This window comes from Loxodonta africana, chromosome 7 (assembly GCF_030014295.1).
Source record: "Loxodonta africana isolate mLoxAfr1 chromosome 7, mLoxAfr1.hap2, whole genome shotgun sequence".
Lineage (NCBI taxonomy): Eukaryota > Metazoa > Chordata > Mammalia > Proboscidea > Elephantidae > Loxodonta > Loxodonta africana.
The window spans coordinates 26,529,301-26,552,584 of record NC_087348.1 but is presented as its reverse complement, the minus strand read 5'-3'; the positions used below and the strand labels follow the sequence as shown (position 1 = coordinate 26,552,584).

The 23,284-nt window shown below is 37.2% G+C and overlaps 1 protein-coding gene across 1 annotated transcript in view; it reads left to right on the top strand.

Annotated features, from left to right (window-relative positions):
• The first annotated feature begins 10,258 nt into the window (after positions 1-10,258).
• LOC100671538 (olfactory receptor 5F1-like) overlaps positions 10,259-23,284 on the top strand; it is a 52,089-nt gene continuing 39,063 nt past the window's right edge. Inside the window, exons 1-2 of the mRNA XM_064288092.1 lie at positions 10,259-10,906; positions 14,972-14,981. Of these exons, the coding sequence (XP_064144162.1) occupies positions 10,318-10,906; positions 14,972-14,981 (599 nt within the window). The 5' untranslated portion in view covers positions 10,259-10,317. The remainder of the gene's footprint in view (positions 10,907-14,971; positions 14,982-23,284) is intronic.

The window sequence follows — 23,284 nt, the reverse complement described above, 5'->3', positions numbered from 1 at the left end:
AGTACATGAGTCATAGTCTCACCATCCTTGCTTCTAAGGAGCATTCCCTTTGCACTTCTTCCAAGACTTGTTCATTCATTTGGCAGTCCATGGTGTATTCAATATTCTTCACCAACACCACAATTCAAAGGCATCAATTCTTCTTCAGTCTTCCTTACTCTTCGCCCAGCTTTTGCATGTATATGAGGCAGCTGAAAACACCATGACTTGAGTCAGGCACACCTTAGTCTTCAAGGTGACATTTTTGCTTTATAACAGTTTAAATAGGTCTTTTGCAGTAATTTGCTGAATGCAATGGGTCTTTTGATTTCTTGACTGCTGCTTCTAAGAGCCTTGATTGTGGATTCAAGTAGGATGAAACCCTTGACAACTTCACTCTTTTCTCCATTTACTTGTATGTGATATTAACAATATTGTTTGATAATTTCCACGTTCGGTTTGATCACCTTTCTTGGGAAGAGACGTACATATGGATCTCTTCCAGTAGGTTGACCAGGTTGTTGTCTTCCAGTTTTCTTGGGATAGATGAGTGTGCACTTCAAGCACTGCATCTGTTGGTTGAATCATCTCAATTGGTATTCTGTCAATTCCTGGAGCCTTATTTTTCGTCAATGTCTTCAGTGCAGCTTGAACTTCTTCCTTCGGTACCATCAGTTCCTGATCATATGCTACCTCCTGAAATGGTTGAATGTCTACTAATTCTTTCTGATGTAGTGACTCTGTGTATTCCTTCCATCTTCTATTGATCCTCCATGCATTATTTAATATTTTCCCCATAGAATCCTTCAATATTGTAACTCAAGGTTTGAATTTTTTTCTCCAGTTCTTTAGCTTGAGAAATGCTGAGTGTGTTCTTCCCTTCGGTTTTCTATCTCCAGGCCTTTGCTCATGTCATTGTAATACTTTACTTTGTCTTCTCCAGCTGCCCTTTGAAATATCCTGTTCAGCTTTTTTTTCTTCATCATTTCTTCCTTTTGCTTTAGCTAGTCGACATTCAAAAGCAGGTTTTAGAGTCTCTTCTGACATCCATTTTGGTCTTCTCTTTCTTTCCTGGCACAAACCTGAATGTCAGGATGTTGTTGACGGCCTTGAATTCTAGTAGTTGTAACGTGAGTCACAGTGCATGACACTGGCAAAAGATGTTGCTCACAAATGAGTCCTGGATAGAGGAGAATCCACAGAGATCAGATGCCTAGTTTTCAGAGGCAGTTAAAGCAACAAGAGAAACCACTGAGGGCCAGCCAGCCAATCAATATTACCAGGAGGAGGAGTAGGCCAGAAGATAGAGTAAAAACTTGCTGCAAAAACAAGGCACCAGTTAGGGGAAAAAAAAGAAGTATATATATATATGTACATATATATGCATAGGCACACAAACTCTTGCATATATATATATATGAAACAAATAAATGTTTATTTTTAGTGTTTTTAAAACCGATTGTTTAGTTTCCACTTAGAATTGAATTTGTCGTTGCTACTAGCTAAGAGGGAGCCCTGGTGGTGCAGTATTTATGAACTTGGCAGCTAATCCAGACGTCAGCCATTCGAATACACCAGCTGCTCCTCGGAAGCCCTATGGGACAGTTCTACTCTGTCCTATAGGGTTGCTATGAGTTGGAACTGACTTGATGGTAGCTTACTTGTTTGTATGTTTGTTAATTTTTTGAAGCATTATTTTGGGTGAATGAAGATTGAAGAACCTCTACATTTAGTTAAGTTCTTCCACTGGAAAACCTGGCATTTGATATGATTTTGTTTTGATTATTTGTAAACACATTTTCATTATTGTTAATAATTAGTCCTTAGCTGTCTGGAAGAGCATCTCATCCTTTCTTGGAATGAAAAAATGTTAGAGCTTTGCTAATCAAGAACCTTCTGGCCTAACTGGGGAAACTGAGGATACAGAGCTAAAGATTTGCTCTTGATTAGATACCACCTGTGAAATAGCATAATTTAGAGTATAGTCTTCACCTGATGCATTTAAAAAAGTGACCGGCATTTTTCCATGGATGGTGCCATACCTAAACTCTCCTCTACCAAAGCCTTATAGTTTAGTTACCTACCTGAACAGCACTGGGTTTTGTAATACAATAAATTTTCTTAAAAACAGCTAAAATCTATTTCTGTCCATGCTTTCTGCAGTAGGCTATTCAAAAGAAGTTTGCTGTTTTTTATGCCCTTGTTTTTATCTCTGGGTCATAAACCTGCTAAGCTCATATATGTGAGGGCCGTTGCATGTAATATAGTGACAGCATCTTCAGTATATAATGTTCTTCAATGTTTTCTTAAAAACCACATGTTCAAATTGAGCGTCTGTCAAACACCCAAGACTCTCTTGAAATTATCTACTTGATTGTTATAGATCCTTGCATAGATGCTTTTGGTAACTGCCTCTTGATAACTAACTACCTTAGTTCAGAATGAAGGTGGAAGAAAAAAAAAAAAAGACTGTAAACATTCATTAATTCCCAGTGTGCTCATTCAGAATTTGTTCTTTTGGGACCTGACTATAATCATCTTTTTTCAATGAGCCCTCCACTTAAAAGAAGTACAAAGTTAATACAGCCATGTGCTGCATAACACCCTTTCAGGTAACATTCGACTGCATGTAAGTCCACGGCCCTACGAGGTTGTAGTAGAGTTCAGAAATCTCCATCAGAAAATGGGACTTGGTGGACATAACTGGACATAGGGAACACAACACCTTCCTGCCTGCAACATGTGTATCTCATATTCTTTGTATACAAAATGATCAGGCTGCCAGGCTTACAGTGGTACAAAACCTATATATAACCTATAATACATATGTCTTGATAATCATAATAAATGCCCATTTTACTGACTTGTGTGTATACTGTACTATACTTTATATCATCCCTGGGTTATCAATGTTCAACTTACATATAACCCATAGTTACAAACCCACCCCCATAAAGCCCATTATAGTAAAAAGTCAAGGTACATACAATGGTTGATAATAAACAAAATGAGTGTTACTTTCGATGAACATCAAAATATTATTATCATAATATTATTATATTTAACATGCTTTAGAGCATTTGGAAGTATTTATTTTTTATGCATAAATATATACTATATACTAATACTAACATTTGGCTGACATTAGATACAAACCATACCTGTTCTGACTTATGTACACACTTGACGTAAAGACAGACTTTGGAAGAGAACTCATTCTTAATCCAAGGACTGCCTGCATATAATATGATGTTTGCACAATGTCCAAATCACATAAAATTCTATTTCACAGAACTTATCATGGATGTTTAAGACACACGACAGTATTAGTCTTTCTGTAATATTTTTAAAATTTCAAACTAAACACACTAATTTTTATTAACCCAAGTCATTGAGTATCATGATTTCCCCAGTATGAAAAGTATAGCAGACCCATAATCCGTTGCCACTGAGTAGATTCCGAATCATAGTGACCCTATAGGGCAGAATAGAACTACCCCACAGGGTTTCCAAGGAGCAGTTGGTGGACTCAAATTGCCAACCATTTAGTTAGCAGTTGAGCTCTGAACCACTATGCCACCAGGGCCCCAATAAAGCATAAATAATATTTAAATTACAAACAATTCTTACATGTCTATTAAGTTAATTTCAGATTATTTCCTGAGCATGATTTTTATTACACTGTTTTCAGCTTACAATGGAGTCATGTACTTGTGCAAGCATTAAGTTACAAATTCTAAAATCTGCCCATAAAGTGAAAGTTGTGCATTTTCAAAATAGTCTTAAAATTACATTAAATCATCCATAGCATTCAGTTGTGGCTGTATAAACATAATCAGTATAACAAATTTTTCCTCAACAAGATAGAAAAAAAAAAAGGAGTAACTCTTTCCATCTGAACACCCAGGGGAGTTACTGGCTTATGGTTCAGCTGCTATGGCTACACATAAAATTACTCCAAAAGTTAGAGGTTTAGAAGAACAATTTTGTTTAGCTCACAGATTCTGTGGGCTAGGAATTGAATGACAACAGGAATGGGTCATCTCTCCTAGACAGTGGAGCCCCAGCCAGAAAGACCAGAAGGTTGGGAATAATTGGATTACTGAGGACTGGCACCATCTGAAGGCATCACTCACAGGACTCTATGTTGGTTATTCATGTGGACCAAAGCAACTATACATGGCCTCTCCATGTAACTAGGTTATACACAACATGGTAGCCTGAGGGAGTTGAAACATCATACATAGCAGCTCAGGGCTCCGGAAACAACTGTCTTAGTACACAATGTGAAAGCTGTATAGTCTTCCTGGCCTACCCTTGGAAGTCATGCAAAGTTACTTCTATTGCATTCCATTCTTTAAAAAAGTGAATCAGAAGTCCACTCAGAGGCCGTGGAGGGGCGGGCGGGAGGGAGGGAGAGACAGACCATGTTTCTTAACAAAGTGGTGAATTTGTCACATTGTAGCATCGCATGTAGAGTGAGAGTTGATGTTGTAACCAACATTGGAAAACACAATATGGCACAACTTGAGTTTGTTTTTTGTAGTTTCATTTATGTTGATTCTTTTTGATTGTTTGCTCATTTAACCAAGGGTTATAGTTGTATCTGTTTGTATTAAATATATGTAAGATATATGGTTTGAGAGAGATGTACTATGAAGATAATAGAGCTTACACTTCAAGGTGCCTTTCTTGCCCAAGTCCTTTCCAAGTTACCTAGGAGGTACCATAGTATTCACATACTTACATATTTTGTAAATTTTGCAAAAGTTGTTTTAATCACGGCATTAATGTCTGCTGTCTCTGTCCTCTCTGACTCCCTCTGTGTCCACAGCCACTTTCGTAGTGTGATATGTTAGTGATTACAGATATTAGAGGTTCTGGATAAAAAAAGTAAAGTTGAGGATATATTTAGCTTGGGTTTATGTTGTTTGCAGAAACTCTGGATATAGTTAGTTTATTGCTAGCAAGGTTTCACATAATTTATTGCTAGGATTAAAACTGTCTGACTCTAATGCTAGTATTCTTAATATCATACTACTGTCATAGGGATCAGGCTTTTGTGTCTTTAACTTGAAAAGAGTATAGTCTATCCTCAGATATTTATAAACCTTCCCACTAGTTGTCACCTCACTATTTGCATCAACACATCTTTCTGCTCTTATTACTCACTATGACCCCACCTGTTGTTAGCTTATTTGGAAGTATGCAATTAATTGTGAGTTATTTCCTCTTTCAGCATTGCATAAGTAATTTTGAATTTGGAATGCATTTTTTTTTTCTAAAGGCAACCAACAGAGCTTTATTAACTTCATTTGCCAATTCACTTGGGTTCATCCTTGACTGCCATTTATTGATTCAAATGAAAAAATCTTTTTTTTTTTTTTTTGGTTGCAGTGTATAGTCAAGCATTTTTTGTTGTGTGTTTTTTATTTCTTTTATTCTTTGGTAATTAAGTCTGCCTTCTCACACTTAATGTGATTTTTTTTTAATACAATTGTCCAATTGCCTAGTTATATGTCAATTATTATTTGTAACCCTTTGTCTAAAAGTAGACTGAAATATCTTTAAGTAAGTTCTAAGCTACTGGTGACAGTAAATATCTTTTCATAGCTGGAAAATGCATTGCCTATTGTATAGGTCAACAAATGGAACTCAGCTCTTTGAAGCTCAAGTTCCATAGAAAAATGAAAGATTATTTTTCCTATTGGCTTGAAATCTCAGCTCTCATTCTACTCTCACACTGCAGATATGGACTTAATATGTAGTTGTTGTTAGTGCTGATGAGTTAATTCTAATTCATGGAAATTTCATGTCTGCTGAGTAGAACTACTCTATAGGGCTTTCCAGGTTGTGACCTTTTGGAAGCAGAACACTAGTCCTATCTTCTGAGTTGCCTTTAGGTGGGTTTGAATCACTCAACTTTTGTCTAGTAGTTGAGCACTTAACCTTTTTTTGACACTCAGGGACTCCTGGACTTAACACAGATAAAGCCCATTGCTGTCTAGTTGATTCTGACTCATAGTGACCCTATAGGACAGAGTAGAACAGCCCCATAGGGTTTCCAAGGCTGTAATCTTTATGGAAGCAGACTGCCATGTCTTTCTCCTGCAGCCTCCCTCAAATAAATTGAAATAATGCAGTTAATTGCATGACAGAGGGTCTTGTTCTAGAATGACAGCTTAAGAAGCTCCACAGACCTGGTCCCCAGCAAAACACAATAACTGATGTAATTACAAAATCACAACCATTTAAAGTCTCTGTTAATTGCCCAAAGAGCACAAAGCAAATGAGCAAACGTTTATTCAGGAAAAATATCTACTAAACCTTGGTAAAAACAGTGAAAGTTTGTGGTTTGTGAGTCGTGAGCTACTCCTTGCCTTCCTCTCTTCCAACTCTTCGTGATAGAAGCTCTAATTTCGGTAAGTGTGGTCATGAATATTGGACTCTCTCCCTACTCAACTCCCAGACAAGGCCAATCGTGTCTCCCTGGAAGTAACAGACTGCCACCGCTTTTTATCCTCACCAGCTACAGGTTGCAGAGACTAAATTCTAGATGAGTGAGTCCAAGAAGTCAGGGACTGCCTTCTTCTCTCCAGCCAACCGACACTTACAAGGTAGAAACTCTACTCCAGGCTTGATGGATCAAAAATACTGAGGACTCAAACACCTTTCCCTGTTGACTTTTAAGGTGAAGGTTCCACACTAGGAGAGGCAAGATTAGAAGAAGAGAGGCTGCCATCCAAGCTCAGCATCATGGTTGTAAAGCAGGGATGTCACTCTCGAAGAAGTGTACTGTTGCCTCTTCTCCAAGCTGGGAACTCTCTTTCTTGCCCAGAGAGAAAGACAGACTGTAAGAGCAGGAAGCTCCAAAGCTCTCCTCAAAGGAATTGGATTTATTAGGAATAGAACGTGAGGGAAGTGCATTCCTGAGAGTGTTATCAGAAATAAAAGAGATTCTGGAGGTAAGCATGAAAGCATCAGGTAAACAACAAGGCAGCTAGTTTACCAGACAAATTCAGAGAAAGATATAATTAAGCAGAGTTGTTCTGGATTCAGTTCAATCTCAAAGACTGACCTCAATAACTACCCTTGCAAAGGGGGCCGAATTAAATTGTGGAGAAATTTGTGTCCCAGGACATTGCTAAAAAACAACGGAGCAATCAGTTGGTAATTAGCAAAGTCTAGCAGTTGGAGACTGATGGACAAATTGGCCAACAGCTTAACAGAGAGTTCAGGGAAGATAGTCAAAGAAAGTCCTGACAACCATCATGCCAGGGTAACTGCACATATGCCTTGGTTATGCCCTCTGAGGAGCAACACCAGAGGCTTCATAATGAAGGGAAAATAGGTTTCAATAATATACTCCAACCAAGTCAGCAATAATACACAAGCAAGACAAACTAGTAAGCCCTAGGAGGGGTAAGTATCCACAGTTGTTACAACATATTATCTAAAATGTCCAGTGTTCCATTATGAAATGTTCGAGATCACTAGCCATTAGAGAAACACAAATCAAAACCACGGTGAGATATCATCTCACCTTGCCATTACTGGCACGAATAAAAAACAAAAAACAGAAAATAATAAATGTTGGAAAGGTTGCAGGGAGATTTGAACTCTTATGCAGTGCTGTTGGGAATACAAAAGGGTACAACCATTTTGGAGAATGATATGGAGCTTCCTTAGAAAGCTAGAAATACAAATATCATATGATCCAGCAATCCCACTCCTGGGAATATATCCTAGAGAAATAAGAGCTGTCACATGAATAGACATATGCATGCCCATGTTCATTGCAGCATTGTTCCCAATAGCAAAAAGATGAAAACAACCTAGATGTCCATCAATGGATGAATGGATAAACAAACTATGGTACATACACAAGATGGAGTATTACACGACAATAAAGAACAACAATGAATCTGGGAAGCATCTCACAAAATGGATGAACCTGGAGGGCATTATGCTAAGTGAAATAAGTCATTCAAAAAAGGACAAATATACGAGACCACTACCATAAAAACTCATGAAAAGATTTCCACACAAAAAGAAACAATCTTTTATGGTTACTTGAGTGGGGGGGAGGTGAGAATGGAAAATCACTAAATAAACAGTGGATAAGTGGTAACTTTGGTGAAGGGTAAGATATTACACAATACTGGGGAAGCCAGCACTCCCTGTCCAAGGCAAGGTTGTGGAAGCTCCGTAGACACATCCAAACTCCCTGAGGGATCAAATTACTGACCAGAGGGCTGTGGAGACCATAGTGTAGGGAACAAGTATCTCAATTGCCATAAAATTATTTATAAAGAAAACGTTCTGCATTCTACTTTGGGTCTTAAAAGCTTCTGAGCAGCCATCAAAGATAATTCACTGGTTTCACCCCAACTGGAGCAAGGGGGAATGAAGAAAACCAAAGACACAAAGGAAATATTAGTCCAAAGACTAAGGAACCACAACCACCACAGCCTCCACCAAACTGAGTCCAGCACAACTAGACGGTGCCCGGCTGCCACTACTGACTGCTCTGACAGGGATCACAATAGAGGGGACCAAACGGAGCTGGAGAAAAATGTAGAACAAAAATCTAACTCACAAAAAAAGATCAAACTTTCTGGCCTGACTGAGACTGGAAAAACCCTGAGAATATGGTCCCTAGATGCCCTTTTAACTCAGTAATGAAGTCACTCCTGAGGTCCACCCTTCATCCAAAGATTACACAGGCTCGTAAAACAAAATGAAACTAAAGGGACACACCAGCCTAGGGGCAAGGACTAGAAGGTAAGAGGAACAGGAAAGCTGGTAACAGGGAGTCAAAGGTTGAGGTGGGAGAGTGTTGACATGTCATGGAGTTGGTAACCAATGTCACAAAACAATACATGTACTAATTGTTTAATGAGAAGTTAGTTAGTTCTGTGAATCTTCATCTAAAATACTATATATATATAAAAGTAAATAAATAAAGTAAAATGTCCAGTGTTCAGTAAAAAATGTTAAAGCACGCAAAGAAACGGATTAGTGGAAACCATACCCAGGAAACAAGGAGACAACAAAACTGCCTGTGTGAGAGCTCAAATGTTGGACTTGATAGACAAAAGACTTCAAAGCAGCCAATATAAATATGTTTATTAAAGAACTCACATACAGAAACACTAACTGTGGGAAAGATATAAATTTGACATTTTGCTGTTTATTTGAAATAATCTAAAAATACCAAAAATGAGGCAATATGATTAATTAATTAAAATTATTTAATCTGACTCTGGTGAAGGCTTTAAAATTACACAGAGATCAGAGACCACCTTATGATGCAAGCTCCACATAACTTGGAACCTCAACAGCTTTGAAGTACATTTACACATGTTCAGTGTCATATTTTCTTTGAGACTAGAGTTTCTGCCTTTAGAGAATTGGTACCACAATTAACACTTACAGACAACCCCCACAGTTCCCCAGTCCCCCTGAGATAAAACAAAATAAAAGTGTCTCACCATGTATTTACTCAGAAGGAAACTCAAAGAGATATTTTAACATCGTACAGCATTTTCTAAAAATGAAGTTTTTCATCTTTTTATGTTTTCACTCCTAAGAACTCCTAATATTAAAGAAAATGATAAACTACACAGGTGAGACATTATCTGGGAAGGAAGTTCAAAGGATCTGGTAAAGTCATTCACTGGGATGGGGAGATACCATGACTGTTGCTACGTGGCACAAATTTGATATTTGGACCAGCCTTCTAAATAGAAAAACAATTTGGCTCACTTTTCAAAGGTTTTTCATGACTGTATAAAGAATGTTAAAATATCACTTAGCTGAGAGTGTCATTCTTTTGCTGCTTAGGGTTACACAAAAGCTATTTCTAGAGGCAATGCATGAATTTTGGAAAATATTGCACAGAGTAGTTTTAAGGAATAGAAAATATTATCCTTGTATTAAGTCCATGTAGTCGTTCAGAGAATTGGAGAGACTTCAGCAAGAATATTTTTATCCTTTGCATTTGATTGTAAGCTGGTATAAAGGAATGAGTAAAATACATTTTGCATTTTCAAAAACACAGCAGGAATCTGGGGACTTAGAGAAGTGATTTTGAAGGCCTACAACCCAGATTCATTACAGATAATTGCTTATTAAAATCAAATGCCTTTTCCATTTGTCCACTATTTGTTTTCTCTCATTTCATTAATTCCATCTACTATACTATATTATCCTAGGTTATTTTTTTTTCACCGTGAGTGAATATCTTCATTAGCATTTCTACTTCTTCCTACAAAGTTTTGCAGAGGAAATGATTTAAACATAATACAAAGTTTAAACAAATCATATTTGTAACAAATGACCAGAAAAAACTGTACCTCACTGACTGAGTTCATCCTGCTGGGATTAGCAGACACCCTGGAGCTACAGATCACTCTCTTTTTGCTCTTTGTTGTGATTTACACACTCACAGTCCTGGGGAATGTGGGGATGATCCTGCTAATCAGGGTGGACTCTCGACTTCACACACCCATGTATTTCTTCCTGGCTAACTTGTCCTTTGTGGATGTTTGCTACTCATCCACCATCACCCCAAAGATGCTGGTAGATCTATTGTCTGAGAAGAAAACCATCTCCTTTGCTGGCTGCTTCCTGCAGATGTATTTCTTTATCGCCCTGGCAACAACCGAATGCATCCTCTTTGGGTTAATGGCCTATGACCGCTATGTGGCCATATGTAACCCACTCCTTTACTCCTTAATCATGTCCAGGACAGTCTGCCTTAAAATGGCAGCTGGGGCCTTTACAGCAGGATTGTTGAACTCCATGGTTAACACAAGTTATGTAAGCAGCTTACCATTTTGTGGTTCCAATATCATCCATCACTTCTTCTGTGACACCCCCCCTCTTTTTAAGCTCTCTTCTTCTGACACACACCTGAATGAAAGCATCATTTCCACTTTTGCTGGTGTGAACATGGTCGGTGCTCTGCTTGTCATCCTTACTACCTACTCCTACATTCTCTTCACCATCTTTCGTATGCATTCAGGGGAGGGGAGGCGCAAAGCGTTCTCAACTTGTGCCTCCCACTTGACTGCTATAATTCTGTTCTGCGCAACTGTCACCTATACTTATCTGAGACCCAATTCTAGCTACTCCCTGCGTCAGGACGAAGTGGCTTCCGTGTTCTACACAGTGGTGATTCCCATGCTGAACCCTCTGATCTACAGCATCAGGAATAAGGAAGTAAAGAAGGCTTTGTGGAATGTGATTACCAGGAAAAGAATCTTTCATTTCTGTCATTGCCTGGTTTATTTTCTGAACTAAATAGAGTAATTAACTTTCAAAGCCTAGTTCAAACATAAGGTTTCCATTAGAATATTTTCAGAGTAAACACATTCTGTTAATACTCAAGTATCTGTATCTGATTTGGGATAAGATTCATTAGAAGACTAATGCTGGAACATGGAATGTTCATGTTATAATCATTCTATGTTCTCACTGGGTCTTTAAAAATAAAGTTTATTTATAACGAACTCTTGGCTGTGGAAAAAAGAAGATTAAATAGTCAGACACAAAAGTCACAATATCACATGGAGCTAATCATGTAGAATATTTTCGACCATCCATTCGATCTCTTTTTACCACTTCTAAGATAAATGTTATCTAAGATAAACGTTAGCTTTTTTTTTTTTATATAACATACATTTCAAAATGCTTTAAAGTAATAATGGATTTTCCTTTTTAATTGATACATATCATGGAGGAGATGCTTAAGTTAAACTTCAGGGCTATAGTTTTATTACCACTCTAAACTTCTGACTTTTTATCTCTCTTTCCCTATCCATACACACATACGCTTCTTAAAAAATAAACAAGAGTTTATACAAAAACTTTCTGTCAAGAACACTGCTGACTGATTTCAATGTATTACAGCACTGCTTGGGTTCCTTACCCTTCTCTTCAAAATTTTTGAAATGCTTTTTCCCCTTTATCTCTTCTGGACTCACACATGCACAAGTATTCAGGTGCACACCCACACACACAGCAAAAACAAAAGCAAAACGAACAAACGAGCCCATACAACACACTCAGCTGCTACAAAGAGTTCGAGAGACGCACACTTTTAAGGAGGTAGATCAATCTTCAATGGATGAACCTGACCCATATTCTTTAGTAGGTTCATGAGTTTCCTCTTCATAGAGATATTCTCTCAACTGTCAATAAAGATCAATTGAAACCTATCTCAATATTAATGTTAAGCACTATTGACATGGAGTAAAGCATCAAGGTTTTACAATGTTTGTTTTAAGGGAATCAAACATTGATCACAATAAATATTGGGCATTAAATAGCAAATTTATGTTCCTTCCAGTGTAAAATTTAGGGTTAGAAACAATGTTTTAGAGATGAAATAACGTTATGCTGAAGTTTGAGGTTTTCAGCACATCTTAATTTAAACCATGTTCTCTGCTATGTAATTCAGCTGTCCTCGATCTGATTAATCTCATTTACAAAGTCTACAGATATTGCCAACTTTGGAAGCTGGCACTGCTTTGTGATGCTGGGTCCATTTCAATTCATTGTATATGTGTTTTACGTAAATTTTGGTACTTTCTCAAACTCATCGTTACTTGTAGTAAAATGTTTTTATTTTTTGTTCTCGCATGCCCTTGTTTATTGTCCAAAGTATTTATGTGGGAAAAAAATATTTTCTCTAACTCAAAAGAACTTTAAAAGCAACAAGAAATGCTAGCTATTAGATATAATGTGATTTCTTCATCTGACTCATTCCTTAACATTTGACAACATTTATTAAATCCTTTTTTATGAAAGGTAATACTTTTTTGTCTCTTTGCTATAGTATCTCTGTTTTTTGTTTTTGTTTTAATTTTTATTTCCCAGTCTCTTTCATTTTCACTTGGCTATTTGATGTTACACCCTTCCCAAATATGCACAGTTATCAATTAATGTTTTGTCTTTGCTCAATTTTTTGGAACAATGAATTTGTTAATTAAGGGAATTTGAAATCTTGCCACTAGGTTAGGTTCTGCTCAGGATATTAATTAGTAATTAGGTGAGGCTAAAATAGAGACCTGTTTATAAAACATGGAAACGTTACAAAGCTGAAAAAGTAAACAAATAAGTTAGAAGAAATAAAGGAATTTAAGAATCACATGGATGCAAATAATAGACCAAAAACAATAAGGTAATGTTATTAAGAAATAACGTTCCATATTTTGATGGAAAATAAATGTGTGCAAATGATTTAATATTAATGTATAAATTTTTTTGATTCACTTAATTAAATGTCAAATAACATGCACAGCATACTTTGTATAGTTTTATTAAATATGGGAAGTCGTGCTTCTCATTATAAAATTAGTCCAATGCCCTAGTTAATTGAAGTAATGATTCCATTTAAATTCACACTGGCCAAATAAAACCAACGATGCTGTGTTAATTGATAGCAAGATGTTTCAGAGTACAGACATAAACACTACTATGTTAAGAAGGTAGTTCCCAAATTGGTCAGGTGTCTAGAAAAGAGTCAGATTAGAAGCTGTTGAGTTAATCTGAGAATATTTAATCTGTAAAACAGGAATTCACAAATAATGTAATAGCTGTACTGAAAATATAGAACATATGTTAAATAAAACCAAAAAACCAAACTCATTGCTGTCGAGTCCATTCTGATTCATAGTGACCCTATAGGACAGAGTAGAACTTCCCCATAGAGTTGCCAAGGAGCGCCTGGTGGATTCAAACTGCCTACCTTTTGGTTAGCAGCCATAGCACGTTACCACTACGCCACTAGGGTTTCCGTATGTTAAATAGAATAAGTCAAATACAGAATGTCAAACAGAAACTATGATATCAAAAGTAAAAATGCAGTCACTCTAGCTAAACTTAGTAGAATTTACTGCTTTACTGGGAACTTTGTACGTACTATTGTTAAACAGTTAAACTTATTTTCATTAAATTTTGATATCTTCAATGGTTCTGTGAAAATGTTGCATATATCCATTACATCAGAGGTGTTCGGTAACTTAACAAAAATGATTGCACCCAGCTTTGTTACTAATGTAAAAAACAAAACAAAACCCGTTGATGTCGAGTGGATTCCGACTCATAGTGACACTATAAACCAGAGTAGAAATCCCCACAGGGTTTCCAAGGACTGCCTGGTGGATTTGAAGTGTCAACGTTTAGGTTAACAGCCGTAGCACTTAACCACTACACCACGGGGGTTTTGTTGCTTATGTGGGAGGTGATAAATACTGACCCTGTACAGAATTTTGCATTTTGCAAGCCAAGGATCAACCTGATTAAGGTCTAAGTCTAAATTTCTCGGAATTTCTGAATTGGGCTGCAAGCCCTCAACCTCCAGAACTTGTATGAACATTTAAACTATGCATATTGTCAAAAAGAGAATGTAATTTTTTAGCTGAGTTTTTATTGAGGACATGTCTGATTTATTAATAAACTAGTAGTAAAAGCAGCAAGATGAGAAAAAAAGCATGATTTGGAGGGAGCATGGGGTTAGAAGCTTTATTTTTGTGGGAAACAGTATGCTTATGTCAGCAGCATGGGGAAAAAAAAAAAGTGAAAGGAGTTGAAGTTCTGCTCCGCGAGTCATAAAATCCTCCTGCCCAGACCCTGTGTCACAGAAGGAGACTGTGTATCAGAAGCATTAGAAACGGTAGACTTGGGGAACATTAGACAGAAGGAACAAACAACACAGTTAAAGAGCAAAAGGTAAAGATATAACTGTGGCTGCTCCTAATGCCATAGCTGCGTTCCCTGGAGCAGTTTACCAGCTGACCGTGGGCTCATAAAGCGACATCGGAAGCAGAGCAACAAGCAACAAGTTCTGTTTTGAAATGGGCCATTGCCACTACTTTATTTCCTATTTCTTAATTATTACTCTCCCTTTAATAATATTATATATTTCCCTTTTTTCCCTGGGCGTAAGCTGATAGTTTCGTATGAGACTAAGTGATGTTGTTAGCTGTCTTTAAGTTGGCCCTGGACTTTAAGCAACTCCACGCTCTACAAAATGGAATGCTGCTTGGTCCGGCACCGCACCGTGATCGGTTGTGGGTCAGGTCATTGTGATCCATAGGGTTTTCTGGAAGTAGATCACCTTTCTACCTAGCACGTATTAATCTGGAAGGTCTGTTGAAACCTGTTCAGCATCACAGTAACACACAAGCCTCCACTGACAGACGGGTGGTGGCTGTGTATGAGCCGCACTGGCTGGGACTCAAACCCAGGTCTCCCTCACAAAGGGAAAGTGAGGATTCTACCACTCAACCACTGTAAAAAACTCTATAATGCATACTTCTTTTCATTTCTCCTTTTAACTGATTTAAAAAAGCCATTTTATATGTATATGTATGTGTGTGTGTATGTGTGTGTGTGTATGTACATGTATATGTATATAAACTCTATGGGGCAGTTCTACTCCATCCTATAGGATCGCTATGAGTCGGAATAGACTCGAGGGCACTGGGCTGGGTATGACTTAGGTTGGGCCTACAAAATGTAGAAATGTCATGTATCTGACAATAACAGCACAAAGGTATGTGGGAACAAAGCTGTAGAGGAGTAAGGAAATAATACCTGATGGTAGCTAGCACAAGTCTACTGGAACAAATGAAGAGAACCAGCAATGGCAAATAAGATGGTTAATGCAGTAAACAGTATAAATACGTATTTCTCCATTTTTTTTTTCTTTCTTTTCTCAATCTCTTTAATTACATAAACCTACATAAAGTAATGGGCTCAACATAGCAAGGATTGTAAAGATGGCACAGGAATGGGCAGTGTTTCATTCTGTTGTACTTGGGTCACTACGAGTCAGAACAGACTTGATGGGTACCTAACAACAGCAACCAATATATAAAGTAATAATCATAATAATTTATTTTGGAGTTTGTAACATAAAGAAATGCAAAAAATATAACAATAATAGCCAAAAAGGGGAAAAAAGAGGGTAAAGCTATACAGAAGTATAGCTATCAATGTTGTTAGGTGCAGTCAAGTTGGTTTCAACGCATGGAGACCCTGTGTACCACAGAACGAAACACTGCCCGGTCCTGCACCATCCTCACAATCACTGTTACGCTTGAGTCCATTGTTGCAGCCAGTGTGTGAATCCACCTCTTTGAGGGTCTTCCTCTTTCTGCTGACCCTGTACTTTACCAAGCATGATGCCCTTCTCCAGAGACTGATCCCTCCTGACAACATGTCCAAAATGTGTGAGATACAGTCTCACCACCCTTGCTTCTAAGGAGCATGCTGGCTGTACTTCTTCCAAGTCAGATTTGTCCGCTCTTTTGGCAGTCCCTGGTATGTTCAATATTCTTCGCCAACATTGCAATTCAAAGATATTAATTCTTCTGTCTTCCTTATTCATTGTCCAGCTTTCGTATGCATATGACGTGATCGAAAATACCATGGCTTGGGCCAGGTGTACCTTAGTCTTCAAGGTGACGTCTTTGCTTCTCAAAACTTTAAAGAAGTCCTTTGCAATTCCTGTCATTAGAACTATGTTAATACAAATTTGAAGGAGTCACTGATAAGTTCCGGTGTATATTGTAAACTCTAGAGCAAACGCTAAGAAATAACTCAAGAAATGGTAAAAATGTTATTAAAAGTTATACTAGAAAATTACCCAAGTATTGCAGAAGAAGGAATGAAGAAGCAAAAGCAACACGAGATATATAGAAAACCAAAAGTAAAATGGCACTAAATATAAATAGATTAAATGATTCAGTCAAAAATCAGAGGTTGTCAGACTGGAAAAAAATAGAACTGAATGTCTGCTACCTACAGGTGACATACTTTAAGTTCAAAGACGGAAATAGATTGAAAACGAAACAATGGTGTTTGCATAGGCATTGTCTGCTTTGCCTTCCTCAAAAAGTGATTGCTTTTAAAAGTAACAATATAACAAAAAAAAAAAAGAGAAAAGGAAATAGATCTGTAAGTTTCCAGAGAGAGACAGTCGATGGGGCTCAAAGCTCATAATGGAAAGTTGGAAAATTTAGCCACAGGCAGAAGTAGTGTGAGTTCCTCTGTTGTAGCCAGAAGGACAGGAGAAGAATGGGCAGATGTTTTTGTAGATGCCTGTAGATTTTCATATTTATTACCAGGGGTATGAGCACATTCCTGTTTGATAGCTTCTATTTCCTTTTTTAACATAAATGTAAGGAAGCTTGGTGAATGGAATGGGAGGAAGGGACATCAGAAACTGTAGAATAGCAAAAAAGATTTTGAAATATTCATAGCTGAAAGACTTCGTTTAGGCCAGTGCGGCACACTGAAAGACCCAAATAGAGTTTGATGAAGGGATTATTTAGAAAATGTGAACAGTAATAACGTGATTATCAGGCGGTGAGATGTCACCGCCAGAGTTAACACCAAAGAAGCAAGAGGAAGAACCTATTCTGGAACCTGGAGAGGGCTGTAGCCAAATGGGAGAGCTGCATGATAAGATATATGGCCTTAAATAGGGAAAAAATGCCACCACAGATGGTCGGCACAACTGAGACGAGCTGAGGAAAAATTACATTACTCGTTTTCTTCTCAACTTTTAATCTCTTATGCGTGGCTTCCATTGGCTGAAAAAAAAAAAAAGGATAAACGGTTGCCATCGATTCCAACTCGTGGTAATTCCATGAGTATCAGAGAAGAGCTTGCTCCATATGGTTTTCAATGGTTGATTTTTCAGAAGTATACCAGTATACCAACGGGCCTTTCTACTGATGAAACTTTGGGTGGATCGAATTTGCAAACTTTCAGTTAACAGCTGTGTGCACTAATCTTTGGCATCACCCAGAGTCTCCTCCATTGGCCAAAGCCAATCAGAAGCCAAAGTCCAAGGAAGCCTGAGTGATCAAAGCCACAGAGTTCAGCGACACAGGACACAAAGCTAGGCAGAGCTGGGTGGGAAATGGAAGTGATACTGCAAAAAGTTTTCTAGCACAGTTTACCTCTTTTGATTTTCAGTGTCCACTCTTGTCTTTTATCTTCAAATGGGAGAAAAAAAAAAAAAAAACAGAAGAAACACAAAAATTCTACCACTGCTATCTTGTAATCAGGTGACGTAAACTGTTCCTCTCATTTGGAAATTAAATAGGCAATGTAGCCTACAGGAGACTTCTTCACATAAAACAGCAGGAGAAAACAGAAAAAAATAATAACCAGCAAAGAATATAAATGCATCTGTAGCTGATGAGGCCAGTTTCACATTCCCATTGCTCTTCGCTGGAACTAGGTTGGTCAGTTTTCTTTTCCATTCTTATTTGTTTTTTTTTTTTTTAATTTGGGGTGTGCGTGTGTGTGCTGATTGAAAGCTTCATTCTAATAGAATTTAAATCTTAATGGCCCTTTGCTTGTCCAGTTGTCTTAGTTTTCCATTCTTCAGCATTTTTGGACATAGGGATACGAACAGTTGATCCAGTAAAATCTACGGCTTCAGATATGCTCCTCTTTTCCATCCTGTAGCAGAAACACATATTGAATAATCGTCCTAAAGGCTGGATGTGAGGGCGGTCACAACATTCATTTTAGCTGAAACTTGACTTTATCCAGTAGAAACACTCCTCTCTTAAATACTAGGAATTCAGTAACAATGCAGTAAGCCTAGGGTTACAGGAAAGAGAAGTAAATTGAATAACAAAATGTTTTATTTGATCTAGTGTTAATAGGGGCTCTTTCCAACTCCAATTTTGAGTTCCAAATCCAAGCACTCTGACTATATGGGAGGAGGCATCCGATCCTTAGTTTAAGGCTGATAGGCTTACTAGCTGTTGTTTCAGCCTGCCATAGTGCTAATCAACCGAGTTGTTTCTAAGAGGTAGATAAGATGATAAGAAATCTATAGGACAGGGTAGAACTGCCCCATAGAATTTCCAACAGGTGGCTGGTGGATTCCAACTGCCAACCTTTTGGTTAGCAGCCATAGTTTGCTGTAGCTCTTAACCACTGCATGGCCAGGACTCCAGATAAGATGGTAGTACCAGTGAATTCCGTGATCATGAGCACATTACATACTGTATTTACAGTAAAATAAGTTTCTTGTTCAGAGATGATGTTGCGTGCAATACCATGACTATGTAAAAGGCATTCTCAATTGTGTTGCTGGCAGATATGTTCCTGGCAGATATGTTCCTGGCATGGAAGACAAATCCATATATGGAATACAAATCTATTCTCATGAGGAAAGCACGCTACCCACTCCATGATAGAAAAGCTATGCTGTATTCACATGGTCACCCCATGGCAGACTGGATGCCTGGGCAACGCTATCACATGAAAGGGTAGAGTTGGGCACTTTCTGTGACAGGCATTCAGCAGGAAGTAAGTATAGCCTGCCTGGGTGAATGGGAATTGATTAGGTTGAGCCTATGCCTTCTTCCGTTCTGCCAACACCATCACATTAACCACTGAGCAATACACTGAAGTGGTGAGAAAAGAGGCTGACTGGCATACACTGGATGAGCTGTCTTGTCCGCTCAATTATTATATTGAGGATATTTGGATTTTATTATAGATTCTTTTTATTTTATTTTAATTATATCACTTGTATTGAGGTACAGGAGTCTCTGGGTGGTGAAAAGAGTTAACTCCACCAAAAGGTTGTAGGTTCAGGTCCCCTTAGAGGTGCCTCAGAAGAAAGCTCTGGCTCTCTACCTCCAAAAACTCAGCCACTGAAAACTCCATGAAGCGCAGTGCTGCTCTGCCGCACACGGGGCCGCTGGGAGTCACAACTGTTAGCAGCTGTGGTTGTGTTTAACTGAGGTGTGATTTATACAGTAAGCTGTGAACACTGAAAGTGTACAATCTGATACGTTTTGGCATATGTAAACACCAGCGAAAACATCATCACAATCAAGGTAGTGAAATACCTGTCACCCACAAAGTATCCCTTACGTCCCTGTATAGCTCTTGCCTCCTGTATCTGTATTCCTTCCCTAGGCAGTCGCTGATCTACTGTCTATCACTACAGATAAGTTGTCATCTTACAGAATTTTATAAATGGAATCTTACTGTGTGTACTACTTTTTGCCTGGCTTCTTTCACTCAACATAATTATTTTGAGGTGCAGCCATATTGTTGCATGTTTCAACACTCCGCCTTTCTATATGGCTAAGTGGTGCTGTGTGGTCTGGTTACATCTCAGTGTATTAATATATTCACCCACTGTTTGACATTTGAGGTTTTTTTTTTTCCCCTATTACAAATAAATCTGTATGAAAAAATGTGTACAAAGCTTTAAATGAGCAAATGCTTTCACTTCTCTTGGAAAAAGTAACAAGAAGTGGAATGGCTAGGTAACATGATAGATGTATGTTTAATATTTTAAGAAACTGCCAAATTTATTTTCCAACATGGTTTTAACACTTCAAATTCTTACCAGTAGTGTATTAGAGCTTTAATCCTTTATCTCTGACAACTCTTTGTGTGGTCAGGCTGTGTGATTATAGTAATAGGTGTATAAAGGAATTCCATTGTGATTTTATGTCCATTTCCCTGATAACTAATGATACTGAGCATTTCCCCTTTACTATTTTCTTAAGTAAAAATTTTGTTTGAATTATTTTGTCAATTTTTAAATTGAATAGTTTTTATTATCATTTTCTCTCTGTATATTCTGGATGAAAGAATCTTTATATATTGTACATACAAGCTCTATACCAGACAGATGAATTGGATATGTTTTCTCCAAGTCTGTGGCTTGTCTTTCCATTCTCGTAGCAGTGTCTTTTAAAAAAAGGACTGTTTAATTTTGATGAAGTCCAATTTATCAGTTTTTGATTTGATTCTTTGGTTTTATCAAAGAAAATTTTTTGCCTACATAAAGGCACAATAACTTTCTCCAATTTTTTTTTTTTTTCTGAAAGTCTTAAAAGATTTAGGTATTACATTTTAGATATATGATTCGTTTTTAGATAATTTTTGGTTTTGCTGCAAGGTATGAGTCAAATTTGTTTTATTTTGCTTTGTTTTTTGTTTTTAATATAGATATGTTGCTTCAGCATTGTAGGTAAAAGGCTATCCTTTCACCACCAAATATCCTTGCTCCTCTCTGATAAAAATAAGTTGTCCAAATATGTGTCGGTTGATTTCTGGACTCCAATGATTTTCACTAATTTATTTTTCTGTTTTAGTAAGAATACAGCAGTTGCTTGATTATCTTGTGATTGTAGAAATAATTAAAATCAGGTAGCTTGAATTCTTCAATATTATCATTCTGTTGCATTTATTTTCAGAATTTTATATGAATTTTAAAATCGTTTTCTAATTTCTGCAAATAAATAACTTTCAGTTTTGATTTGCATTGCATTGAGCCTGCAGATCAATTTGAGGAGAGTCTGTCTTAACAATATTGAGCTTCAAAGCATCAATACGCTATCTATATTGGTCTTCTTTCTTTTCTCCCAGCAGTATATTTTAGTTTTAGTGCCCATGTTTTATATATCTTTGCCAGTTTTTTTCTTAAGTATATCATATTTTATACTATTTTAGGTTATTTTTTACTATAATTTCTGATTTTTCATTGCTAATATATAGAAATACAATTTTTTTCTACAGTGATCTTAAATTCTGAAATCTTGCAAAACTCATTTATCAGCACTAGTTTTTCTATCCCAAATATTGTAGTTTTCATCTCTAGAAATTTGATTTTTTTTTTTAATTCCATGTCTCTCCTTATGTTTTTGAAGTCCTTTAATGTCTTTGTCTCTATTTCTTACATCCATTACTTCAGAGTTAGTTTTAATTGATGAATGTCGAAACTGTTTTTAGGGCCAACACATTTGGAATCGTGATGCTTTCTTGGTAAATGGTCTGTATTATCATTATGACACCTCTCTATTTACCTCAAGCAACTCCATTTGTCTTGAATTTTACTCTGTTACTAACATAACCAGGGAAACCCTGGTGGCATAATGGTTAAGTGCTACTTCCACTGACCATAAAGGTCTGCAGTTCGAATCTACCAGAGGCTCCTTGGAAACTCTATGGGGCAGTTCCACTCTGTCCTATAGGGTCACTATGAGTAGGAATAGACTCGACTGCAATAGAATTTTTTTTCATATAGGCGTTCCATCATTCTTATGCCCAAAGTTTACAGCTTGTAGCTTCTTATTTTCTCCTTCTATTTTCAAACACGTTGAACGGATTTATTTAAAGTGCAGCTCAATTTGACAGTGCACAGTGAAGTTCTCCTTTTTTGTTCTAACATCTATCTATTAATTAAGATACTCATCTACTTGCATCTGATGTCATGATATATTTGGGTCGAATGTACCATTTGTCATTTGTTTTAGTTTTTTTTTTTATTTTATTTTTGCGCCTTCATTTTCTTTTGACCATGTTTGCATTAGTTAAATTCTTTCATTTTTCCCATATTGTTGTCCTTTATACATATAAGGAGCCCTTGTGGTGCAGTGGTTAATTGCTCAACTGCTAACCAAAAGATCAACCTTTTGAACTCACCACATGCTCTTTGGGAGAAATATGTGGTGGTCTGCTTCTGTAAAGATTACAGCGTTGGAAACCCTATAGGGCAGTTCAACACTGTCTTACAGGGTTGCTATGAGTAAGAAATGACTTGATAGCAATGGTTTTGGTTTGGTTTTGTTTATAGGTATACCTCTTTTTATAATTATCTTGAATAATTTTTCTAGGGCTAATGATAAAAAAAAAAAATGATATGCCTCTTGAACTTATCAAAAAGTAACCAGTTGCCATCGACTCCAATTCATGATGACCACAAGTTTGTCAGAGTAGAACTGTTCTCCATAGGATTTCCAGTGTATGATTTTTCAGGAGTAGATTGCCAGGCCATGCTTCCTAGGCATCTCCATGTGGATTTAAACCTCCAATTTTTCAGTTAGCAGCTGAATGCATTAACCATTTGCACTACTATTCCTTAGGTTTCTTAATTGATATGAATGCTGCTGTTTTTGAACATAGAGCTCATTCCTTTATTTTCAAATTCTCTTATATTTTAGCCTTAACATTCAAATTTACCATTTCTTGCCTTTAACACACAGCCTTTAGTCAAATATTTCTTTGTCATTAAGACCTTGTGGCATTAAGGTCTTTCTGGTTTCTACATGGAGGTGAAATAGGGTAGAGGCAAGAAAAATGACTCACACAGTCCAGGGCTTACATTTAATGGTTTTGTATAAAACACGTTTTTTTTAATTACTCAGTTACCATTATTTGCCTTCCTTCCTCCTTCTCTTCTTTACATGAACTTACCTGCTTATAATGCAATTACTGATCATGAGCAGATAAAACACTA